At 44.2% G+C, this 20,877-nt stretch overlaps 1 protein-coding gene across 2 annotated transcripts in view; it reads right to left on the bottom strand.

The window, feature by feature from the left end:
• The window catches only part of ANKRD6 (ankyrin repeat domain 6), a 30,380-nt gene extending 10,860 nt beyond the window's left edge, over nt 1–19,520 (bottom strand). For both annotated transcript variants that reach the window (XM_084284739.1, XM_084284740.1), the window contains exons 1-5: nt 19,389–19,520; nt 11,919–12,017; nt 3,812–3,910; nt 3,207–3,305; nt 742–840 (exon numbers count right to left, since the gene is read on the bottom strand). In XM_084284739.1, the coding sequence (XP_084140865.1) occupies nt 742–840; nt 3,207–3,305; nt 3,812–3,910; nt 11,919–12,017; nt 19,389–19,508 (516 nt within the window). In that variant the 5' untranslated portion in view covers nt 19,509–19,520. The remainder of the gene's footprint in view (nt 1–741; nt 841–3,206; nt 3,306–3,811; nt 3,911–11,918; nt 12,018–19,388) is intronic.
• Between the last annotated feature and the right edge of the window lie 1,357 nt (nt 19,521–20,877).

Genomic DNA, 20,877 nt, shown 5'->3' with positions numbered 1-20,877 from the left:
TTCTTCAGCCACTAATGGAAAACGATGTGATTAGAAAGCCCTACACTCACATTTTCGCATTACATCTGTCCTCCTGGCTCCCAAAAAACCAGTGTGATTTGGAAAATCACACACGCTGAAGAACAGATGAGGAGTGGGGCCTGAGCTGAGCTCCCAGGAGGGGCAGCACAGGGGCAGCTGGGGCTGAGCTGGGAGCAGAGCCCCCACGTTTCCATTTCAGCGTGCTTCTGCCCCGGGTTATTCAGCAGGACAAAGACATCTGGCTTCCACTTGTAGGTTTGGTTTGGTTTTGGTTTTTGCCTTTGTCATGCCAGATCCATTACAAAACAGGAGGAAAGCTGTGAAGTCACCTCGAATCTACCTCATGTGAGGAATCAGCACGCAGTATGCACGATCTGGCTGTGAGGGCAGGCCTGAAGGCTTTCACCGTGCTGGCATAAAACCCCTGTAAGATTCCCACCTTCTTGAAAGAGGAGCCCCACTGCAGAATTACATGACACTACATGCTTCGGACCCCAAAAGGCTCCTTCCAGCCCCACTCAGGAGCTGGGTGCAAGCAACGCCTCACCCAGCCCTACTGCAAGCATTCCTCTGTGCAACATGTACAACCATTTGTTAAGTGTTTGGTTGTGAATTTTTGACAAAAATCACGGTTTAAAACCTGAGTACTTCCACGAGTTAAAGCAGTATGGCTACAACAGAGGCACACGAAAATGAACATGTGTCCTTTTCCAAACTCACATTGTTTTTGAGGTCTGCTCGGGATCCTCCAAGTAACAAAACACGAGTGCTCTGGGAATGGCTGTTCTGGCAAGCCAGGTGCAGAGGGGTGTTACCTGCCTTAGAGAAACACAGGAAAACACAGAAGTCGTATTTAGAAGTTGGACAGGAGCTTTACAAAACCAAACCTCGCAGGTCTCCCCACATGAAGATCCACCCAGGGCTGGGAAACTTGCTTCTTCCCAACATGCAGTTTTGTACTGGAAGAAATAAAATAAAATAGTAAAAAAAAACTTTGCCTGCGTATTGCTTTTTTAACCCTGTGAAGCATTTTGCTGGTCTGACAAGTTTTTCTCGTACATTTGGCTTTTGCTGGCCTGAAAATGTTTTGGGTTTTGAAAATAAACTGAGAATAAACTGTGTATTCAGGGTGATTGCTGGGCAGGAGGAATACGGGTACCCAGGTGCTTTCCCCACGTGTTGTCCCATTCCTCAAATGCCACCTGACTTGCCTTTAAAATCCCTGGTGTACTGCCTGGCCTCTGCATTTCAGTTGTTACAGAAACTCTCTTCAGTTGCATTGCTCTTTTAAATCCTGTGCTCAGGATGCCATGCTGCAAGAAGTGTGTATGCACAAGTGTCCCCCAGGCAGTCCCAGAAGAAATTAACCAGGAAGTACAGCAAAAACACACCGAAATCCTCCTGTCCTGTGCTGCTTGGCAGGATATGGCAAATCTAGCAGTCCGTTCCTGTCCCTCTCACAAGGCAGTGAGACCCGTTCAGCCAAAGCCTCAAGATGTCCAGGCATAAGCCACGGGACTGCAAGGTGCTCCTGCACACAGCTCTTAGTCCTGGCTGCCAGGAAAGCTGTCATGATTATGCCTTGTCATCAATATCACTGAAAGTTGAGAGACCAGGAAACCATTTTGGGATTAAGCAGAATTAAACTCTTCATTTTTTCTTGAAAGCAGAAAGGGTCAAAGTGCAAGCATGCACATTTCCCTTGTTTTTCAGCAGCTCCTGAGAAAAGGCCCCGTCCATTAAAAAGCATCAAATGATCAAATGCAAAGGGAGAGGATTGTACAGGTAAGACATCAAAGGATCAGCACAGAAGGAACTCAGGCAGTACGCCAGTCATGTCTCAGATGCTAACACTGCTAAGCTATTCTGTGCGTGTGCTTTTTAGGAGAGGTTGTCTCCAAACAGCTGACAGATGCTGTATTACAAGCTAAATTTTCTAACACCCTAAGGCATCCGAGCATGCAGGATAACACGACTTGCCTCTTAAACACACACCTTTGTACATAAATACACATATAGAGAGACAAGCACATCCAGGGACAGGAGTTAAATGGTTCAGCAGCCTATAAAGTCAGGTACTATCGTCTGTTATGTGTAAGCATGAGAAGTGGTCTCAAGTACCTTCGGAGCAAATCGAGATGAACAACACAGGAAAAAACCTGGAAGTTGGAACAATATAAAAGAAGGAGTACACATAAAATAATATCAAAGATGGTGTAACTACATACCACAAGTGACCACAATTGTACAAATATATGCATACACACACATGGAAAGACAGAGAACCGTGCCAAGGCAATGCTGAGGCTTTCTTATTCAAAATCTTAAGACTTTCACCACATCTCCCTTTTCGCCTTTCTTCCCTGGCACTTTTTGTTGTAATTTACCAAAATATCATGTCATTTGCTTGAAAAAAATGCTCAGAGATCCCATAAAACCATCCCAAAACCCTCTTGTCTGTAATGAAGGACACGGTGCCACCCATGCAACCTGACCAACCCACTGGCACTGTGGGCCCTAACTCAGCTCATACCACCGGCTGCTACTGCTATTTCATTCACCTTTGAATTAGTGAACTGAAGACAAGTCTCCCCACAAGTATTACAGTTAGTGTGGAATTAAAATGCCTTGCTTTGTTATTCTTTCCTCTGACGTGCTCTCGAGGTATTATAAATACCAAAAGAAGGATAATCCATGTTCATTACAAGCTTTGGTAAGAGCCTACACTTATGTATCAGGAAGAACTTTCTCACAAAAGATACACAACTACTTTTTCCCTCTATGGCTTACATTCATTTGGCTGTTTTCCATTTTCTGAAAATTGATTCTGAATGCCACATTCCAATTAATACAACTCATATTCATTTTAAACCACACCAATCACAACAAATACACTCCATATAAATTAGAGCACTGTGGGGATTTCCACAGGACTTGCAGTGTTCCTCTGCTCTAACTGATGTATCAAAGTGCAATTGAGTTCCTCCAGCATCAGCTAGCAAAATAAGAATTTCCTCATGCCTGTGGAGGGACCATCCAAGCACAACAGATGCAAAAGAAGAGGAAAAATGTCCCATGAGGAGCCGGTCTCCAACCTCCTGAGAAATGCCATGACCAAAAGTCTCCAGCGATGAGAATCAGCCACCTTACACCAGAAATGAAAGCTCCTTCTGTATGTGTCTCACCTTGTTCTTGGCAAGCACGTTAGCTCCTGCCTTAACGAGCACTTTGGCAGACTGACTGAATCCATGCCAACAAGCTTCATGAAGAGCGGTATTCCCGTCCTGAAGAGCACACACACAAGAGAAGTTTAGTGCACTGGGTCCTCACACAGAGTAATGTTACATTCAGACTGCAGCAGCTGCATGTGTCACCTGGTCACTTGAGAAATAAATCTTCTTTCCTTTCCTGCTAGCTAACTTTCTATTTATTTTTAGCAGATGCAGATATATCCCAGACTAAAACTTAAAGTAACTTCTACAAACACCTTAGGTACATCTTCCTTTCTATTCTTCCTATCTTCAACCTCCTGCTGTCTTCACCTTCCACTTCTTCCCCACTTATCCTTGCAAGCAGAGTATAGCCCAAAAGCTTTTGTTGGGAACATGGACTTATCTTTATTTACAAACTAAATTTACAGCCTGGGATTCTCAGCTTCTGGGATAATCGAGGGAAACTGTGCAGTGTCTTGGGTAGGGCATAGTGTGGTTGTGATTTCTCCATCAATGAGATCTTAATATTACTGGTTGGCAAAGCTGCCACCCCACAGGGCTTTGCTTTTGCCTCTTACCTTGTCTTGTCTGTCCAAAGCACAACCTTCTTGAATGAGAGTTGCAATGACATCGGTGTTCCCTACGACAGCAGCCCGGTGCAATGCTGTCTGATCACCCTGCAAAAAGAAGCACATCTTTAATCCGTATTATTGCCACCCAATTTTGACTTAATACAAATACAGTCAACACACACACACAGCACACACACAGGCTGCATCATCAACACGTGCTGTTTAAATCCAAGCTGCCTTTGAAAACAGTCCCCATAAACAACTATCATTAAAGTTTCCAAGATTAATGAAGTTAAAAAGCATCAGAGACCTATAAAACAATTATTTTCCGAAGTTTTCAACTCATCACAATTCCATACACAGCACTGAAGTCTTCTAAAAATATGGCAGTATTACAAGGCAGGGAAGCTAACACATTTGGCACTACGTACCTAATAACCAACAATATCTCTAAAGGCAATTACAGGCTGTCATAATTCATCACAATGATCCTCCACTACTTACACTAACAGGATGAGGCTCTCCCATTTGGGCTCTGACTGCTCCATCAGCCCTGCTTAGGATAAGGAGCATGAGATGAGATTGGTGTCTTCAGCACCTCTGATGGATTTACCAATTAGTGCTAAGAGTGGAGGCAATTTTATGATGAGGATCACAACTGCAACACGATCAGCTTATTTCATTCAAACAACCGAGTGATCTTAAGGTCCAAATGACTTTCCCTTCTCATGGACCTGCCACATTGCAGCAACAAGCAAGTTTCTTATATCCATTTATTTCTTTTATGGCTAAGTTTCCAAAAGAAACAATGCTGATGCGGTCATCTCACCTGACCACCCATCTATCTCCCCTCTAACTGTTGAACTTATTTGCTGAGCTAGAGAGCCCAAGATCTCTCACCCTGCTCTGCCCATCTGGGCTATCGACATTATTTTTATGTGCATTTTTGTGAGATGGTGAGGAAAGGGGGGAAATAGGAGGATTTATGCAGCAGCATGTAGGGATGTAAGACACCGATCAATGGGAAACCAAGCTGCAGTGTCTCCTGTGCTCCCCCGACAACCTGTCGTGTTTCTTCTTTGAAGTTGCTTTGAACCTGCAGTGCTGAAGCACAGCCTGGGAGTGCAGGCACAAAGACTAACTTCAAAGCTGCACACAGCCTTTTTTGGGGGATGAATAAACAACAGAGTGGGAGCCCAATCTGCTTCTGCTTATTTAGACAATGTCCACTAAAAATACACAAAGGAGAGAGAGATGCAGTGTACCCTACGGAAGGAAGGAAGGAAGGAAGGAAGGAAGGAAGGAAGGAAGGAAGGAAGGAAGGAAGGAAGGAAGGAAGGAAGGAAGGAAGGAAGGAAGGAAGGAAGGAAGGAAGGAAGGAAGGAAGGAAGGAAGGAAGGAAGGAAGGAAGGAAGGAAGGAAGGAAGGAAGGAAGGAAGGAAGGAAGGAAGGAAGGAAGGAAGGAAGGAAGCTAGTCCTAAAGAGATATAAAGATTTGTAGTAGAGAAATTTTATCATCCGGTATTACCTGATACTAAATACTAAAACTAAAGGGATTTCCATATTTTCTATCCCACAGCCTACAATTACTTAAATAACTAGATAATTTGAATAATCTGTTCTCAAAGGCAATTAGCAGCTGACTTAAAAATTGTTCTCAGTGGGGCTCTTTTATGCTAATGACAGCAAAACAGTTATCAATCCACAGGGGCAAAATGAGCATTGCCAACCCCAACCTCTCAGTAACCCCTGCAATGCTAACTCCCAACATCAGCAAATCATTAAATTGGCTTATTTTCATGAAGCTGATTTAAAAAACTACACTGAGGTGTGTGTGTTTATTTTTTTTTTTCTTTTGCTATTTGTGTTTCATCTGTAGAAGTGACATATGCTTACATTTCTTCTTGCCCTACTAAGACTCCCACTGTATCTGAAGAGAGTTAAAACAAACACGAGAATAGTCCCAGGAACCTGGATTTTTAGAAAAATGCGAAGTATGGCAAAACTGACAGCACTGCAAGGTCTCTGAAGTTGTGTATTTATTCTACATTGAAAGATAACCAAAATGTTATGGAAATCTTCCAAAATATACCATCTCACATGTGCAAGTGTCAGATAGCTTCCAGTAACTATTCCTGCACAGGAATCTGCTCTCTAACAAGCCAGGGCAGAACTTAACACCCTACTGCAGAGCAACGGGTAATGTGAACAGTGCAAAGGCCATCTCACCTCCCGACCACAACCTGGAATGTAATCCATCAACCTATCCTGCCAACCTGTAATTGCTACCCCAGCAAAACTCCAGAGGACATTGCAACCAGGAGTAAAACAAGATGACATCTGCCGTGGGGACGGACGGAGCTTTGACAATGAATAGCTGCTTACCGCTTCTTTGCAGGCTGGAAAATTGATCGTGGAGATAAGACTGGGGGCAGAAATGGATTGTATGGGATTTAGTTTGTAATTAAGGATCCCCTCACTGAGTACACTTTAAGTCAAGGCTGCTGTTGTCATTCACCCAGCCTCATGACAGTAATTGCAGTGAGGTCAAAGGACATTCAGCTTTGGGGGGTTTGCGGATATGGCAGCTACTTCTGACAGGATCTTAGTTAAATTCAGACCAAACACATCTGAAAGCACCCCCATGCTGCAGGAGCAGATCTCCCTCAGGGCCTGCTGTGCCCAGAGCAGCCCAGCCCAGGCCTGGGCAGCTCCTCCTGAAGATGTGGGGTGGCACCGGGAGCCATGCCCAGGTTTGGTCCCGGGCAATATTCTGGTCCCCAGGCAGCCTCCTGACCGGGTCAATGAATGGACGAGGTCCTGACCTCATTCACATACCAGGGAGAGTCCAAGAACATCTCCGGTCCTGCCTTACTGGGCTGAGGCACCTCCCAGGGAAGAGCAGGAAGATCCCGATTTTCTGGTGACAGTCCCTACAACCCCAGCCCCCAGGGCAGGGTTTGGTGGACCATTCCCTCACACCTCAGCACACGCATTGACTGCACACCACAGAAACTGAGCCCAGAGCCCACGATTCCCTCTGTGCTGTGAGCTACTGAGCAGCCCAGGCACATCACATAACCCAGCTATAAGTAATACGGAGGGCATCACAATATTTTTAACCCATCTTCCCTGCCCACTAGTAGAGGAGCAAACCAGGAACTTGCCTTTATGGAGCCACGTATAACAGATGAGCTATATTTCTTTCAGAGTGTGCATTTTCACGCAGTGCAATCACTGACTCATGTATCTTTTTATTAATTGCTAAAATAACTGCCTCTGAAAGCGTTCATCAGAGTTCTGCCTTCAGCAAAGCATTAAGGGACCAGTCTAGAGAGTCGGAGAAAAAATCCACCTGAAAGTGCACATTAACTGCCCAGACTATTATGCTGGGCACAATTTATGATCCTATTTGTAAGTGATTTACGCCTTAGGAACAGACTGCAAACCAGGAACAATGAAGAGCGATAACTCCGGTGTCACACAAGTGTGACCTTGACAGAAACAACAGAAGCAAGCTTGCCTAAATGCAGACGTGGGCCCAAAGCCAAAAGGACGCTCAGGTGCTTAAGAGAGACCTGGTAGAAGTAAGGCAGCTAAGCCTACAGCAGTGCCTCTCAAGTCCCCTGTGTTAGTTGCCTAGCCCTGAGAGTAACTAAGACAGGGGCATTTCCACCCAAACACGGAGGACATCTCAGCACCACAAGGCACCCAAGGTGCTGGAACCCAAGATGGGACCCAAGGGGAACCCGAGGTGTCCCTCACACCGAGCTGTGCCACAGCCCACTGTGTAGGTGTCTGCCCTCCACCTCTCAGCATGCTTGCTAGAACCAGTGCCACACAGACCCCACAAGGCCCACCACGGTTAGCATCCCCTTGGGCAGAGTATAAGGGACTGGACACCCCAAGTGCTCTACATACAGCAGAGCTATTGCATAAAAAGGCCCAGGTAGGTTTCCAGAGCCTAAAACTGTGCTCCTGACAGAGCTTAAATGCCTGCTTTCAGTAGAGAGCTGCAGGCCATGAACCCTGAAGAAAGGCACATACCTAAATCCCAACCTTCTCCACAGATTTTAGCATTACTCTTTCTTTTATCATTTTTGTGCTGGCAAGGCAAGGTGGCGTTTGCTCAGCATCCTGGTGCTTCTGATTACTCTCTAGGCTCCTCAAGTTTCTTCATTTGCTGACTAACTTAAAGCAGTGAATGCAACCACTTGGACCAGACACCAGTCTATTTCGTATCTGAAGTTCACTCCAAGGACAAGAAAATAACACAATCAAGAGTTTCTGGTACCTCTTAGTACTTCTCACAGCCATCCTGCCGCTGTCACGGTATAGGACTATCACAGAGGTATTGGAGTCTCTAATCCCAAAGACTCTAACCCCCAAATTTATTGAGATCTAGTTTACACTGGCTTGTAATACATGTTACTTTCTCCTTTCTATGTTTTAAAAGATGTTATAACCACTGTAGTTTGTTTTCCTACACACTAATTTTTTCTCCAGAGCCTCCATCAGTTCCATGGTCTCCTTTAAAGCCCCCTCCAGTGTCATGCTTTGCCTCCTCACTGGCTTTTCACATTTGCAGAAATTGCCAAACTGTCTTGATACTGAACTGCACCAAAATCAACAGCAAAAATTCATGCCTTCAATCCCTGATACAAAGAGCTGGATGGCACTTGCGAAGTCTCATACTTTGAAATCAAATCACTGAATGCATGGTATAAAGTTCTCGAAAAACATTCAGAAGTGAAAATATAATCAAGTGTAAAATACTCCGAAGAACATCTTAAGCATATTTGAATATTCTGAAGCCTTTGAACACAAAGACAACTGGATGTGCCCTAGTGCTTCTCAATGCCAGCGTCCTCCTCCTTTGCTGAAGAAAGTCATTCGTCACAAATACACAGTGAGCAGAATTTCACTCTGAACAATAAATGATGATGCATGGCCAGCAGAAGTGATCAAGGCATGAAAAATAAACGTGAATGAACGAAATTACAGCTTAAATGACACTAAACGAGACTTAAATGGGAGCATAAGAATAAGCCACTTTGCATAGTTACATTCAACTAGAAATGATTTTGACCTCTGGATTATTGTTCCATTTGAAATTAATTTTCTGCTTCTTAAGGTGGAACTTCCAGAAGAGAAATTTCAGGGCCTTTTCAGGGTTTTAAAGTTTATGTTTTTTTTTTCCCGTTAGATTTTCAGAAAGTGCATACAGGGCAGGAAACTATGCGGAGCACCCAGCACAAAGCTCGCCATGCAGTCATGCACCTCCAAGAGCTGTCATGCCAGGCTGCCAGTCCAAGATTTTGCAGCATGCAGCCATGGGAGAAGAGAAGCTCAAGGCAGGATCGACGCACAAGATTTCTAACCTCCTTCTCTCTCTCTGATCTTCTAGGTTCCTTCCTAGCCTTTCTCTTCTGGTTTTTCTTATCTTTCTCTTCCTTGATTTCCTTCACCGGGACAACTTTCTCCTTGACTATTTCTGAGGTGTGTGCTGTATGAATACTCATTGACCAGTCAGAGATTGCATTGGGATCCCAGTAAGAGTTTTCAGGATTGGCAGGGAGGAGGAAAGAATTAGCTCCCGGGGTTGCGTACTCTACAGAGCTGGACTCCACCGGTTGAAATTCATAATAATCCCACTCCAGGCCACTGGAGGTCATTCTTCAACTAATTCTCACGGCTCTTGCCGTGTTCTAAAGAATATATCTGTAGAACATGAAGTTAGTGTTTGAATCTCTCCAAAACATTTAGCAGTTTTTAAGTTTCTGCTTATCATGTAGCAGATGAAAAGTTAGTATTGCATTTATTGGCTACAGTCAACTCCAAAATAAAATGTTGAGTTCTCTTGTTATTTAAAAAAAATAAAATATGCATATTTTTTAGAACCTGAAGACTTCTTTCTGTTATCATAATTCTGCAGACAAAAATCAAGTAATTTAATTTTCAATAAAATACGATACTCCCCACTCTCGTGAGCAATTTAATCTGTGAACCTAAATCAGTATTCCTGAAATGAAATGCAATGATGTTAATCAACACTTGATGCTAAAGTGCCTTCACTGCCAAATAAGCACAGGATAAGAGTGACTGAAGGCATAATCAATAGATTGCAATTAAAAAAGAATATGAACATTTCTGTATGGCATAAATAAAGTGTAAAAATGAATTATACAAGGAGAAAACATAAATAGAGAACCTTCTTGAAGACCTATGCAAAAGGAAAGCAGAAATATTTTAGTTAATACCTGTCACAAGAAAAAATCCTCACGTGGAGTTTAGCCTTCCACCTACTCCTTCAAGTCAAATCCAGACCCACCCCTACTGAGGTTCTCCTTAGCCCAAACCAGATGACTAGTACTAAATACAGAGCCAAAATCAAACTGTGCTTTTAAGAAACAGGATCTGTAAATCAAGCATGCACCTGTTCTGTTCAGGTCAGTCACCACATCAAGAAGAGGTATCCAGTTGTTGTGAACAAAGCCCCGGAGAAGCTTGCCAGGCAAGTGAAATAAGGCCTTTTATGAGCTGGGTATTTCTGCAGTGCAAGACTCCTCGCTAAATCAAAATACTGCTAAACATCGACCTACTCTTCTTCCATTATGGCTAATGAATCACGTTTACACATAAGTAGTCTAGATTTTATGACCGGAGGATTAAAAAAAAAAAAAAAAAGACACTTACTCAAAAAGCAGCTTTCACAGAAACCCAATTTGAGCAAATCAATGGAAGCTCTTGCAGTCTTACTTGCAATTCTCGGGAACACTGACTGTACTTGTAAAGTGCCTGCAATTTTGTCTTAAATATCTGATGAATCATTTCTGCTTTTAAGCATTTTTGCATTTTTGTCTAAAAACACATTCAGGATATACATGATTAAACTGATATCGCCATTACACTTGCAAATCTGCTCCTTTTTACAGAAGGGCAAAGCAAAAGCATAAAGAGTGCAAGAAGGAAATTTTCCTCCTAGAAAAACAAGTTCCCCAGTAGAAAGTCGACTGCACTAATACCACAGTTGTACAGGTGTGCACTTGCCTGACTGCTTGCACCTCATGGGGATGCAGCTGCTCATGTGGAGAAGGAAACCAGTTTTCCAGTTTCTACAGATATTTAAGATCCTTCGCATGCAAACAAATGCCTAAATGGCTTTTCAAAAGGCACCTAGACATCTTCTTTGTCCTTATAATAGTCATACGGGTGCCTCTACTAGCATCCTTTGGGCCTCCAGGTCCCATAAGAATCTTACTTATTAGAGAGGGAAACAAAGCAACCATTCCTCAAATTTGTGCCAGTGTGCCATCAGAAGTTAGCAACGAATTGAAGGGAAGTCATAACTATTCAACTGCTGTTGCACATTTCAGCTTACATTTTTGTTCGTAAGTGAGGTAACTACATTTGTGTTCCCTGTTATTCCAACGTGCCTTAAAGCCTGATTTAAGATTAGAAATTTTTATGGAAAGCCAGGAAGTTAATGGAAAACGAGGAAGTTCCAACAACCTACATAGTTGAACGAATGAAAACAAGCCACCTTTTACTAACCTCGAAGCTGTTTGCATCGTGCTGACGCTTACCACCCAGCAGCCTGACAGATGCGACCTCCCCACATCAACCACGGCAGCCAACAGGATCACTTCTTGGCAATTCCCACTGCAGTTGCCCGATATGCTGTGCCATGCACCTACACAAAAGCATCTCCCACTTCAGGCAAAACGGATCACATCCTCCACCTGACGTCCTCCAGCGGTGTAACGAGCACAGGGTAACAAGCTCTAATTTACTTTCTGTACCCAAGGGCAGCCAACGGCTCTCATTGCTACTCACACCAGCCCTGCACAATCACAGCTCGCACAAAGCTCCGCAGCTGGAGCGTAAGGACTGAGCAACTCGTCGAGAAACACCACGTTTTACTTTGTCTCTCATGCAAATTTGGCGTCTCCAAATTAGAGGCTGCATCTCCAAATTAGAAAAAAACAGAGACAGATTTTGCTTTCTTTTAATCCTGCATCAAAGAAGCGAAGACCTATGCTTATTTGCAAATTACTGATGGAACAACAGCCCTTTTCCCTCCACCCCAAACAGGGAAGCTGTATCTACTTACATCATCCTGAATATCCAGGTCACAACCTGCTTTCAACAAAATCTGGACAACATGGAGGTGACCCTTGTGGGCAGCAAGATGCAGGGGGGTCCGGCCATGCTATGAATGAGAAGAAAATAAAAAATAATTTAAGGTGAGTTTTTATGCGTAATAGTTTACCAGAATTTTATCATTTCCTCCTTCTTCTGTATATACCCCTCTCTTTGAAGTCCGCAGTAGCAGCAGTTGACATACTTTAGTGTACAAAAGGCTTTCCCTTATTTTGTATATGCATAAAACTCCTCCTCCCCGTTCTGCAACATTTCAGTTTATCCTGATGGTAATCTACAAAGGGGATATTCTACCTATGTAAGGATCATCCTTACAAACTCGGAGCCAGCTTTTTGTCCATGCCTGGAGAGAATCCTTGACCTTTTTATTTCTGTCCCTCTGGAGCACAGATTTGTCAGCCACTTCCAACTCTGCTCGGTACAACAAAGTTGCTAAAACAGGCAAAATCAAATATTGTGTTGGGTAGCATTTTTGCAAAACACACAAGAACTTTTGGACTGTTTTGTACAACAGGTGCTGTCCCCTTAAAATGAATGGAAGATTTGTAAGTCCCTCCAGGTGACGATGTGTATGACAACCAACCTCATTTTGCCAACGATCTGTCAGGTGTTTTTAGACAACACTTACTTGTAAACGTTACCGAGCTCTAGCCCATATAAAAAGAGTATAAAATATTCACAAGAAAATCAATCTATAATGTAACCAAGATCAGTTATTAATGAGCAGAAGGACAGAAATGCTTTAATTAGAGAGATGGATAAATGATGTATGGTTTTAGAAGAAAAAAAAAAGATTGAAATTTGCCAGTAAAATCAAATTAATAGAAAAAGTAAATTGCCAACAAATATCTTACAAAAATCTAAGTGAAATGACATGGGGAAAACAATATTTACATATAACCGCGCTCCATTTGATCATCCCGTGGCACAATTTACAGTGAAGCATTTCAGGAAAAGGGAAATAGGCTGCTTCTCCTATAAGGGGCACAACAATCTACGTTAAAAGAGGCTCAAAGAGTGAAGAGGTTGGACAACAGAGGAAAAGTAGAACAAGTGAATCCCTGAAAATCTAACCCATATAACCTCAAAAAGAAAACTCACAAGGGGAGGGCCAAGAATTAACTTCTGCTCTAAGAAGCATGTGTATATACATATATATGTATACATACACGTCTCCCCAATATAGACCTCAAAGCATCGCCTTATGAACTGTTAAACAGGAACAAACCTAAAAATGTTGATTGAAAATTTTATTTAATCACAAAGACGGAAACAGGGTTCCTGTCTTTTTTAAGATGCCAAATTATCTTCACAGTGTCTCCCCCAGGCATTTTCTGAGATGAAGAAGTGTCACACTACTCTTCAGCTCTATGTCTATTTCTTCATCAGTGCTGCTCCCAGCAATTCCCATCCTTGCCTGGCTGGTAAAGTCTTGGGAATTCAGCCTCTTCAGAACAAAGAAGGTGTGGGAAGGGCTTGCTTCATGCTGTCCCCACCGGCCTCTCCGTGCCAGCTGAGTGGCTGCACTGATCCATTGGTGGCAGCCCCTGGAGCAAAGGGCTGCCCCGGCCCCGTAGAGCACAGCCTCCTGGAGGACAGCCAGGGCTCAGTTTCAGGTAACTCAGTGGCAGGAGGCATAAAAGTCTCTAGGCAACGTGAGAAAGAGAAAACGAACCTGAGGGAAGGCTGACAAATCATTCCCGGCCCCGAACAATACGCGTGGATTATGGAAATGTGCTCCAGCATGTCCAGGCTTACGGGTTCTGAGCTTCTGCATTACCTAACTGCGATAAATAAATCACCTAATCGGCGTGTCTCACTTCCCAGCAGGTTGCTAGCATATCACCAAACCAACTTGTTGTTATCTGTACATGGAGCAGGAAAAAAAAAACAAGAACAGAAACAAACCCAGGCTGAAGGCAGCTCGTGTGCTGTGAAACGAGAGCGCTGCCAACCTCATGGATATATTCCAGCAGGGAAATTTTCTGATAAGATAACCATCTCCAACTCCTGGAAAAACAAAAAACAAAACCAAAAAAAAAAAACACAAAAAAACACCGAGGTGCAGCCAAAGGTCCTTTGTTAAAAATAAACTCTGGAAGAAGAGTATGTGTTTATTTCTAATACGAGGAATGTGTTTTCCTCACCCAGCACACCTCATGTAGACAGGCACCCCATAACAAGTGCATGGGAATGGGGAAATCCTGCCGGAGGCAGGCATCCAAGCCACGTGCTTCACAAGGAAAAGATGCAAGCCACTCCAGATCCAGCTCTCACCGGGCACGCCACCCTCACCTGTCCATGCAGTGCCTCAGGGCACATAAAAACACTGGCCATCTCCCAATTAATCGTAACGCTGCGAGAACCGACGAGGCCAGGTTTTCTTTTCCTTCCCAGTACCATCAGAACAAGAGGAGAGGGAGGCAGTACTCATACAGGGCTCCTCCGGTGCAGGCAGTGCAAGCAGTGGAAGGATCACCGACTTAAAGGCTTGTGGGCATTTCCAAACATCGGCTGTAATGGTTTTGAGGTTATCACAGGCAGCAATAGAAATACAAATGAGAGGCTCCTACAACTCAGATTAATGAACCAATAAAGCAGTCATTCACATAAAAAGTATGCAATTTGGGCGTTCATTCAAATGCGAATAATTGCTTCAGCAGGTCGCAAATCGCACAAATCCCCCCCGTGTCACTGGCTTATTAAAAATAAATGGGATCTCTTGTGCTAAAGCTGCCACCTCCAAGAGCCGTGACACAGAGCTCTGGCTGTGGGGCGTCTCAGGTTGCAGCCCAGCACAGTAAACATCCAGATGAATTTCAGCAGGGATTTGTTTTTTATTATTATTTGTATTCAACTTGTATTCTAACTTCCAAATGCCGACTGGCAACTGTCAATACGTACGGTTTAAAAGCAGAATTTTTGTGGAGGAGCTACTCCAGGTGTGCACTCTGCCACCAAGCGCATACAGGCAGGCTTTGCACCACGACCTGCAGGATCTTCCCTTGTCTTCATTATATTTGTGGATGCTTTTCCACAAGCACATCCAGTTTTCCACCCCACCCCAGCGTTGTGCTGCACGAGCACTGCTGTTTATTCATCCGCTCTGCATTTGTGCAAAAACATGCCTGGCCACATTTTATGGAAAGCCTGAAAATGCAAGCAGCCTTGTCCCATTCTTCACACTGATGATTTGTTATGCTCTTCCCCATGAATAAGCTGAAAGTCAGCAGAAAGCTTCCCATTGGCCTCAGCAGGCACTGAGCAAGTCCCTAAATGTCTGCTATTTTCCTTTTGTTTGTTTTCATTTATTGCTTAAAACAGCTACTTAAGACAATAAGGAGTTCTTCGAGCTGAAGTAGCACAGAAATGTGAAAGCACCCAAACAGATTTCTTTTTTTTTTTTTTTCACTTGGGAAGAAAATATTTGTTTTCAAGAACTCTGCATCCTCTCAAGTTGAAACCTTGATGACGAGTCGACGAGTACCCCGGCACTGCGACGTGTTACCAGATGGCAGGGGCACAGCACGACTAGTCCAAAGCCCAAATGGAAGAAACAACCAGATAAACAAGCAGAACTGCTGAATCAAAACAGCAGCACTCGCATTTTTCCCCAAACGCTCATCCTTTCCTTGCAGAATTCAATTTTAGAGCTATGTTCTTAACGCTGCGCTCTGCAGCAAAGCTGTGTTCTGCTTTCCTTTGAAAAAAAAAATCCATAAAACCCAATGCAAACAGCATTTAAACTGCCTGTACCGCGTTACTACTTCCTATGGCAATCTTCTTCATGCTTAGCAGACCAGTGGCACACCCCCACCTGATACCCACCTTTTTTTGGCAGCATTAATTCTGTGCCCCAGTGAAACCCACCACCAAGTAACGTGCTGGTTTGGTGAGCTCTAACACAGGCTCAGAGCTGGAATTTCATCTCCAGGCGTGAAGCAGGCCCACAGCAAGGGCTGCAGTTCCTGGCATGCCACAGTTCAAGGCTGGGAGGTGAAATGAAGCTTTAACCCCCCCTCCTCTGGCACCATGCTGGGGACAAGGTCAGGAGAACAGCTGGTCTTATCCGATGCATCACTACTTCCCTTTCCCCTCTGCCCCTTCTGGTGGTCCTCAGCCCTCCCCCTGACCTATCTCAGCTCACAACATAAAAAGGAAAATAACCTGGGATAAGGAAAACGACATTCTGGGAGTACAGCAAGACAGAGCAGCTCAGCAGAAGTCCCAGCACTTACATATCAAAGACGAAGCTGTCAACAAGTTTACTGAAAGAAAGCTCTCCTACAAAAGCACTGAAAGATGGGACGAGCTTTATAGATTGGAAGAATAAACTTAATCATAGCAGGATCTGTTCTTAATCTTCCAGTTTTGGCAGCACATCCACTAAAAAACCTCCTAAAGGAACCTGCATGTTGGAATCCCACCTGTCTCTCGCTGATCCTGGTGTCAGGGAAGATGCTGAAACACACGCTTCAATGCTGACTTCATCTGGAAATGAGGGCTGGACTTGCTCTTTGTGCTGTCAGAGTGAACCAAATCCATCCTAGAGGAAACTTGGGCACCATTTTGCAGCTGGATTACTGTTTACTGAAGCAGCAATTAACCAAATCGCATGACTTTCCAAATTTAAGATAAAATTAGAACTGGACGAGCTTGCCAGCTATCCAGCATTTAATAGTCCTTGGTTTGTTATGGAAAACGGGCTTCATTTTCCTTAAGCCACGCTCAATTAACCTGGTTGGAATAAAGCACAGCGTATAGGTCTAGACCTCAGTCCCTTCAAGCTGGGGCTCAGCGTGGTGTTGTTCCACAAGGACTGGGCTGCGCTCACAGATGCATATCAGAAACTCATTTCAAGCCTAAAGTGGTGAGGGAACATATTCTCCAAAAAAACTTTGCTTTGGCATGTCTTTTTGCAATAGAGCTCTGATAGAAGTCAGAGGGAATTTTGGCTGAGAGGTACAAAAGTCATTTCTTTCTTTGGACCAAACCCCTAGAATTTAAAATTAATTTGACAGAACAAACAGAAGATTGCAAATAAAAGCAGAAGATATATGAGTAAAAGAGAACTAAGGCATGTGAATAAATTTATAAATTTATGTTTAGGCTTCATTTTGCAATTAATTTTATCTTGGAGAGGGAAGAAGGCACTTCATCTGAGAGCTTCAATCAATAATTCCTTGCTTTGACAAGCGTGCCATCTAATTTCCAACCTAACACGTGCAACCTGTACTTTAAAAGTAGTTATTCTGGGGGTCTGCTCCACTTACTGAAAGAGCACAGAAGAACCTGGCTGCTCTGATGGCTGAAAAATCCCTTAAAATTTCCAGTTTAAATATATTTGAGGTGAATTTACACACGCTTGCTCTTCTGCCAGCCTCGTCCTGGACTCTGAATGGCTCTTTCTCCTCCCAGCCCCTGTGTCACTGGATCAGCGAGCCAAGCTCTTCCAAGGTATGCATGCTCACAAAGCCTTTCACAGGCAAATACGCACGTTTTCTCCCTGTGCAGCTGGCTGGCTGGGTGAGAGCCAGCTGCAGAATAGATGCTCGGCAGACCTGCGTGGGACATTTCTGAGCCTGAAGTGATGGGCTGGGACGAGGGCAGCACTTTGGTGTGAAGCCTTTTGATTTACGCTGAGCTCTCCTCTACCTGGCTCACTACGTGGGCGGGATAAGTGCCTGAGTGCCACCCAAACACCCCCCAAATGTAAGTGCAAGAAACAAGAAGCCACTTATATTGTGCAGGAAATAATTTTTTTCCAACTCTTGCAAATCCGCATTGATCAAATGAACCTGATTTTCTGTTTGAAAGTTGCATTTACACAATTTGCCTTTACTCTTATTGTAATTAACAGGCATTGATAATTACATAATGAGCAATCTTACCAAAAAGAAAGCATCAGCTTTGTGTTAGTATTACTGATTATGGCAACCTAATTCTGTGAAACAGTTCAATCAGTGGCGGGATTATTCTGGTAACCACGCCAAGGGACACCACATTTTATGGTTCAGTGTGGAAGCTGGATTCAAAATTACTTTAATGCACAAATTTATACAAAGTATGCGGCACCCTTTCAGTACTTGGTGTATTTTCAGGTAGGTCCCTCAATAACCTCAAAGCTCAGTATCTTAAAAAACAACCAAACAAAAACCATCACACAAAACAAGAAAAAAAAAACAAAACACCTACCACTCAAATTTAATTATTTCTATTCCTGACCACCTCCAAGAGCTGTTGATCAACTACAGAGATGCATGGACAACAGAGCCACACAGGTATCTTTATGGGACCATTCACATTTTTTTTATCTGTATATATTATCTACCAGCAAAACACCGCTTAGTTTTGGCGTGCAAAACTCACTAAAATTGGCTGCCCTTGGATCACTCCACCTTTCAAAATAAATGCTGTCCACAGCCCAAACACCACAAAGGAATTGCAACCAACTGTCATGGACAGATAAGAACAGAAAAAAAATAGATTACTTATCTGATGGACTCACATTTGCTTTCTGTCTGTGAATATTAGCTCCCATACATACAGGGTTCAAAACCAATATGGAAATAGAAATAGGACGAGGTAGGATAGAAAACAGTAGCTTGTCAAAACAGGACATCCCAGATTTTATATTGCAGCTCTAAAGATCTAACTTACCTAATTCTGTTTAGGGCTTCTTGCTGAGTGAACTGTCTCTGCAACAGCCACTTCTACCTCATCTTTTATTTGCTAATATTATTTATATTGTTATTACTACTATATTACTATTTATAACATTATTGAGAGAGAGCAGTAGGTGAGTATCAGTTTGGGCTTTTAAAATCTAAGCAGAAACCCTTTGATACTGACTCTGCCTCTAAGGTAGAGGACCACAGTTTGCAAACCCCAAGCCTGGAACTGAATGGGGGCTGCACAGCAGGAATCAGTGCAGATGGCAGATACAAGCGAGGCCGCTGTACCGACAGCCTTTGATGGCAAGAAATGCTTTCTGCAACCCTTTATCCTACCACAACAGGTGGCACTCCCCCAACCCCTCAGCCAGAAGGACCAGCGCTCTGGACCAGCTTCCCCCGCCAGTGATGAATTGCTCCATCCATCATTCTGCACATTGTCCCAAAGTCAATGCAGGTTTTGAAAAACGTCACAGCCCCTCCGTCAGCACAGCACGTTTTGAAAGACTCAGCGTGCACTACAGCTGTGCATGCGTGTGCTGGAGGCGCCTAACTACACGACATGCACTATTTTGTAAATTTACACGAGCTAGTAAGTCTAAACTCCAAGGAAATCCCAACACTGTAATCCACCGCTAACCTCAATTACATTCAGAATTGCCAAGCTGCAAGGGCATTTTCGCAGACAATGGTTTAGGAGTTATGTTAGTTCCCAGGGATTTTGTAAAGCGTTTTTCTCTTGTTACCTTGGTAACTGCTACCTTGGCACCCTTGTTGATAAGCTGCACCACATTATCCACTTGGCCTTTGTACGCAGCTATGAGAAGCCGTTCTGAAAGCACAGCGACCACATCCTGCTGGCTCATGAATTAGGAGAGAAAGGTTTTCAAGGCAAGCAGTGCGCAGGTTTCTTCAGTCCAAAAACAAAGGCTTCAGGTCCGTTCAAGCAGCACGCACGGAGGTGAGAAAGGACCCCAGCTCCCTGGAAGGCGACGCTGTTCCTATGCCATCTTCTGGACCTGTGGATCAGAAAACAACACTGCCATCAGCGACGTGTCACAGACTGGAGCACTGCAGCAGCTCCTCCCTGAGTGCTCATCTGCTCATTGGTTTGGGAGAGGGGTCACACACCAAAAGCAAAACAACCCTCTGAGCCTCCTGGAAAGGATCACTGCAAGGCAGAGGGATTGCACGCAGAAGCACATTCTCAGTGCCCCCTCGTTCCCCTAATGCAGGACAAAAATCCCTAAACTTTCTGAAAGCACGACTCCCTTTTGTATTTGTGTGGCCCCCTGTCATTCTGTCTTTCTCCCTCTCCCAGACTTTAGGTTAGCTGAGCACGAGCTACCTACCTCGCCTGCTCACAGCACCGTTTCGGCCAAGGGAACGAGGATACGGTACGGTTATGGGCTGGGGATAGAAATACACAAATCTGCACCGGCAGGCCCGAGAGCAGCCAGCAATTAAAGGCAGCTGACTGCTCCCTCACTGGTACAAAACGCTTCACAGCCTCCTCTGAACCATCCCAAGGACACCTGTGGGAGGGACCTCAACCTGCGACGGGGAAACACTGATCTTTTTTGCTGTCATCGAGAAATTGCGTTCCCGTGGAGGTGCTGGCGTTGTGGCACGCCGGCCCCGGGAACAGTTCAGATTTAGCACTCCTCACTCAAACCAGGCGAGTGGCCGTGAGCGAGGCCTTCTTCCCTGGCTGCCACAACCTGTCCAGTGCACCAGCAGAGATGAGAAGCGATGCTCCCCGAAAATTTAGCCACTTGGAGCTTTAGGATCTTCCCAGTCTGGGAGGATTTCAGCTTTACCTTTACTTCTGTAGCATTTCACACCTTGGTATTTGATTGTTTCAGTAGAGCAAAAACATTTTCCAGATAGCAGGTGTGTGTGCACAGATCTTTCTCTCGAAATATCACTGCACTGCTCTTTCTCAGCTAATTGCATTACAGACTTCACTTCATTTGAGGGTAAGAGGTACAGGGACTAGATGAGGGTGGAGATGTGCAGTACAGGGTCTTTCACACCTCTGCTCTCCTTTTGGATCCATCCCAAAGCAGCAACAACGACAAGCTAGCACTCCTGCCTGGCTTGGCTGGCCCCCTAACTGGGTTTGGTCGCCTCCTCCATAATCCCACCACTCACAGCACGGAGGTTTGGCTTCCAGTTTCAGCAGGGAGAGCCTCGCCAGGGCAGAAGGTTCAATTTCCATCCTCATACCAGGAA

Source organism: Netta rufina (genome assembly GCF_964035555.1).
Source record: "Netta rufina genome assembly, chromosome: 3".
NCBI classification, from domain to species: domain Eukaryota; kingdom Metazoa; phylum Chordata; class Aves; order Anseriformes; family Anatidae; genus Netta; species Netta rufina.
Note: the sequence above shows the minus strand (reverse complement) of the source record. Positions and strands in the feature narration are given on the sequence as shown.